Here is a 5,580-nt window from a genome sequence, read left to right as displayed (position 1 = left end):
TCTCCTAGCTGCCCTGTCCCTGTGAGCATGGGCACTGACCCTGGTGCTGCCAGCCCTGTCACACAGCTCTCCCTTTCTCCCTGTCCCCCTCTGGAAGGGGTAAGTGCCTTCCCACCATCCCTCTGCCCTGCTGCAGCTTGCAATCCTTTGAAATATTCTTGTGACCCACTTTTTGGGTCATGACCCCATGGGTTGAGAAATGTTGCTTTAAGTGATGCTCTTTTCTACGAATTAAGGAACTTCTCTGTAACTGAAAGGGTAGATGGAAAGGATTCTAGAGTGAGAAGGAGGGAGATGCTGGAAGTCTGGAACTGCCCTGATGGTCTCTTACACCCCATCAGACAAACTGGACCCAATCCTGAAACTCCATCCCTTCCATGACTCCCTTGTGAATTGCACAGAGGGAGCATACCGATGCTCTGAGCTGACCAGCTAATCGGCACAGGCTCTGGCCACAGCCCCTGCTTTCACATGGCTCATGCCACTGCAGCTTTTGACTGTAAACTGGCTTGCCCACTACACTTCCAGTCCTGCCTAGTTACCATTCACTCTTCAGCATGGACTTTGTAAGCCCCCTGCAAAGTCTCATGGTAGGTAGGGGAAGACAATAGACACCTTTTTCCAGTACAGATTACAAGAGATCCAAGCACAGACTCTGCCTGCAGATGTGAGTGAGCATTTATTACAACTTTTCAAAATGAGAATTCCACATCAACAACCTGAGCTATTTTGATCGGACCTAAAGGTCACAAGATTTGCTTCTGTTCTATACTCTGGAGGAGTGCCTTTCTAATCGTTCATTTTCCTTGTATGTGGTTGAAGATTGATGCTTGTGACTTAAAAGCATGGACCTTCTTATCTGTAGATTCTTCTTCTGTAGAAGAACAAATATTGTTTCTGCTAATCTTCCTGTCAGCAAGTTCATTTGCTAGAGCTTGAATAATTGTCAGTGGAGCCAACCTCCCTTCCCACCCCATACATATCGAGCTCTAGTCTGAATTCATTTTTTCACTTTGAGCATGTGGGAGGTTGATTTCTGGCCTTTACCAAATCTCTTCTAACACTTAAGTCATCCCACCAGCTAAAATAAATGGTTAGAAGAATTTGTACACTTACGTTGGATGTATTCATCCATGTCTCAATCCCTCTCTGCCTAAGTGAAAGCGCTCTTAAAAATTTCTTATTAAAAATAAAATCCTTGTCCTGCTTAATTTTTGTAGTGAAAAGTTCCATGGTGTTCCAAAGCACTGATTGCACTTAATGTTAAGTACGTACATAAGCTTTTACAGGACCAGGGTCAAAACTAAGTAAAAATGTCCAAAGCTTCCCTAAAAAATGCACAGTGAAACATGTAGAGAACACTTGGGTAATGAGCAGGCATCTGGGTTTTCTGTTTGCCAGCGAGAAGTGTGCATTTTCCTCCTTTTAATGGAGAAAAATGTGGGAAACCACAGTCTTCTATTTGCAGGCTGGCAGAGATCCAGCCTGCAAGTTGCTGCTTGGGGTTTGGGGGAAGCAGGATGTAGGGGATGCCATGTGTATGTGTGCACGCACATATGCAAGTGGCAGTCAGGCAGGGCACAGGTAATGTGGCAGGGCCCCCCCCCCCAGATTTCTGTGCCCACAGCGGGGTGTGCGGCTGCAGCCAGGCTGGACCAGCTTGGGCAGGAGCTGCCTCTGGCCCTGCAGGTGGGACCCAGCGCAGGATGGCATTGTGCCCCACTGCTGCCAGGTGGGCAGGGTGCCCTTCATCTTAGCAGCCATGGTGCAGCACTCCCTCCCATGCTGGCTCCTGCCTGCTGGGCAGCAGAAGCGGCTCTGGCTTGGAGCTGGCTGCAGCCCTGTGCCATGCTAGGGATAGAGAAATGTGGGGTGGGGAAGGGGTGTCATGTGCCCCTACCCCCATGCATTGCCTGTGCCCCCCCTGCCATGTAGCCTGTATGCACACCGAACCCATTCCCCAGATGCCCTCCCTCATACTGAGGGGCTGTGGGCTGGGAGTGAGGGGGTGCCAGCTGGGCTGGGGGGATGGTTTGGGAGTGAGGGCCATTGGCATATCAGGGTTGCTCAGCACCACAAAGCAGAAGAGGGGCAGGGGCACCTCTGCCTCTTTTTTCCATGATTTAAAAAAACAAAAAAGGAACCAAAATCAAATGTCAAAAGATACAGGTATTTAGAATTTATTTCATTATAATGGCAGTCACTGGTAGGCTTCCAAATTGCTTTAAAATTGTAAATATATCAATAAAACATGCTCAACTGATATATCAAGAGAAATTTATAGAGATGTATGCATGTGGATTTGGGGTTTTTAACTGGGAAATCCGGGATTTTTTTTTAAACTGAGAAAACCAGGATACCTGGTAATGAGTTCCAAAATCATGTATTTCTAATTCTCCATGTTTGAATGGAATTCTTATGCATCTAAAAAGTCTGTTATTTTTGTAAAGTGTAATTCCTGAGTGCTGTACGGTGTTAAGGATATGTATTGGTTAACTAGCTATTGGATTAGCTTTAATGATTGTTACCTGTTTACATATACCTTATTTTTGTGTTCTTAAAATATAGTCAGTCACTAGGCTGGAAAAATGTGGTCTTAGTTTGTATTATCTTCCTGTAGAGAAATGCTAGAAACGAGTTTTGAGCCCCATTGGGTTTAGGGCAAGAACAGAATGGAATGGAGGGGGATGTGCTTCTTTGAAGGGGTGGACAAATAGACTTTGAAAGGAGCTGTTTCGGAACAGATGCACCCAAAAAGGGTGTGAGGGGACTGCGAGAGAATAATTGGAAGCAAGAACAAACAAAACAAGCAGTCATCGTTTGATGTTCCTTTTTACTTCTAACACATTTTATATTTGTTTCTACATATCTGTCCAGGTTCAAGATGTCTATGCACAGGTTAAGTTCCAACAGAACATCTCAGCAGGCCCTATCTAATTCTGATTACACTTGGGAATATGAGTATTACGAGTATGGACCAGTTTCATTTGAAGGACTGAAAGCTCATAAATGTAAGTCCTATATAGAAGTTCCATATTATTTTTTGCCCTGTATTCTACGTGTCAGAGCTCTTGCTGAGTGCTTTAACTATGATTATTCTTCAAAAACCTCTTTGAATTAGTTATCCCACACATAACTATTAAGCTAATAGCATTTTTCAGTTTCTCTTTTTCTCCTTTCTTTGAGCTATTATTTATATTGGCACATCAGGATGTCATGCACTTCCTTAGTTTAAAAAGAAATTTGTCCACACTTCTGTAAGACTGAAGGGGTGTCCAGCCCCCTGTTATCACACCATGTAATCCCTTTCAGCAGCCAGTTGCTCTGTCATGAAAAAAACTTTTCATTAAAGCAAAAGAAAAGAAAATGACTTGTTTGCTTTTGTTCTTGTAAAATGGGGGGGAGGGGAAGAAAAGACACTGAAGGATTTGAAAGAGATTTAGAAAGGAAAAAACATTTTCATTCTGGCTTTGATAGAAGTGACAGCATTAAAAAGGAAAGTAAGCTTAAGAAAAAATGTAGAAGTATATCAAGATCTTGGTGGTAACCAGAGATGGAGATCTGGCTTTTGGAAGAGGCTGATTTTTGCCAATGTCGGATGCACTGGTAGAGGCAACTTGGTTCCAGTTGTCCATGCAAACAACAGTTTGTTTTTTTTATCTTTCCAAGTTGCATATGCATTAATTACTTCAAGCACATAGATGGAACTATTAACACTTATTTGTTTTTTAAGAAATATATAATTATTTGTACACTCTTACTATGCAACCTGTTGTGAAGTATCATTTGGTAATTGGGAAGCAAACAACTTGGGGAGCCTTATGATCTGCGTCAGGTCTGTTTTTATCAGATGTTTACTAGAGGAGTAGACTACTTAACATACTAAATTCCATTTTTTTATTGATATGGGTGTTGTTCAACAGTGCAGATAAATATTTAAAGTGAACAGAGCAGTAAATACGCCTAGAAATTAGAAAATTCCCGGAAAATTCAATCTACTGTAACTAGGGAAACTAAGAAACAAACATCTACTCAGTTGGGTTGGATTGTTAATAAATGCATTATAAAGTAAATAAATAAAGCAGTTTTGGTCACTCCTAAGCTATTTATTTTTTAGGTTTGTATCCTGCTGTTCCCAGCAGAGGCTTGGGGCTGTTTACAGTAAAGACCAAAACAACACATAGAAGCACATAGACTACAATGTTAAACAGAAGCTCCTTAAACAGTTTCCCAGCTTAGACTTGCTTGCTGAATACCTGTACAAACAGGCAGGTCTTACAGGATTTCCGTAAGATGTCCAGGCTTAACCTTTAGGGGGGCTTCAAGGGGTCCAAAACTGAGGAGTGACTACTGAGAACAACCTCCCATATGTTTTCACCAAGTGATCTTGGGGCATTTATGGTATGGTCCCTTTTAGAACAGTGTGTTTCAACTTTTTTTTTCATTTGTGGACCCGTGTGGAAACTTCAAATGGAAGTGTGGATACTTTTGAAATGGAAGTGTGGGTATTCACATACTTTTGATTTATCATAGTCATCTTTTGCAGACCCCTTAGACATGGTCTGCAGACCACAGGTTGAAAATCACCACTTTAAAAGGGTTGCTCTTTGCTGACCTTGGGGATCAGTTTGGGATACAGGCGAGTTCTCTTAAGTATATATGGCCTGTTTAGGGCCTTACAGGTTAAAACCAGCACCTGGAATTGCACCTGGAAAGCTATTGGGAGTTGGTGCAGATTCTGGAGCACCTAAATTTACTGGAATAGTTTTAGAGCAGTCCTTGAATACCCTCCAGGTTGGGTAAATGCTTTATTGACACTTTATCATCAACTGTGTCAAAGGCTGCTGAAAGATCTAGCAAAATCAACAGGGCATAATTTTCCCTGTCAATCTCCAAGCGAAGGTGTTTGAGCCAATGCCTTGAGCACAGTTGCTGTGCTATGCTTGGGATGAAAGTATGATGACCTTCCCTAAAAGGGGAGGTTAGAAAGGAGTTCATAGCTGGCTAGGGATTGAATTCATGAGTTAATGACTTGGTGTTTGATTTTGTTGCTATTAGTTTCTGCCAAAGTACAAATAAAGAGATTCTGGCAACAGATTGTCTTACACTTTCTGAAGTGCATGCATTTTAAGGGAATAGGGCATCACTGATGAATCTAAAAAGCAAGTTCCCTTCCCTATACCAGGGGGCTGAGATGCAACCAAGTTGTGTGAGGCTTGAGTTCAAATCCTTTGCAGCGTGATTCTGAGCCAGAGTTTGAACTGAGTTTTCCCACCTCTTGTTGGGTCCTGAGTACTGGACTAGAGTATTCTAGAATGATAGATGAAGGTCTGTACTGTTGTAACTGTGTCCTAGGCTTTTTCATTCCAGTTGCAGCAAGGACTAGAACCCATGTCTCCTTTGCAGAACCATGAAACCAGCTGCATTGCTACACACATCATGGTACTTGGATGAGAGTTTGCAGTGTAATTTTTGCAGTTAAAATCAAATGCATGAGTTGTCTGTGTAAGCAGAAATTCTCAAATAGGGAGATGACTGTCTGTGTATATATTTAAAAAAAAAAAAAAAAAAAAAAAAAAA

The 5,580-nt window shown here is 42.2% G+C and overlaps 1 protein-coding gene across 2 annotated transcripts in view; it reads left to right on the top strand.

The window, feature by feature from the left end:
- The window catches only part of MRAP2 (melanocortin 2 receptor accessory protein 2), a 44,581-nt gene that overhangs the window by 7,568 nt on the left and 31,433 nt on the right, over nt 1-5,580 (top strand). The window contains exon 2 of one of the 2 annotated variants that reach the window (XM_019520399.1): nt 2,878-3,011. In XM_019520399.1, the coding sequence (XP_019375944.1) occupies nt 2,885-3,011 (127 nt within the window). In that variant the 5' untranslated portion in view covers nt 2,878-2,884. Of the gene's footprint in view, nt 1-2,877; nt 3,012-5,580 lie in introns of those variants that run through there. The other variant, XM_019520401.1, reaches the window with a different exon arrangement.

Source organism: Gavialis gangeticus, unplaced genomic scaffold (genome assembly GCF_001723915.1).
Source record: "Gavialis gangeticus isolate Ggan-Ray unplaced genomic scaffold, GavGan_comp1, whole genome shotgun sequence".
Taxonomy (NCBI): Eukaryota; Metazoa; Chordata; order Crocodylia; family Gavialidae; genus Gavialis; species Gavialis gangeticus.
Note: the sequence above shows the minus strand (reverse complement) of the source record. Positions and strands in the feature narration are given on the sequence as shown.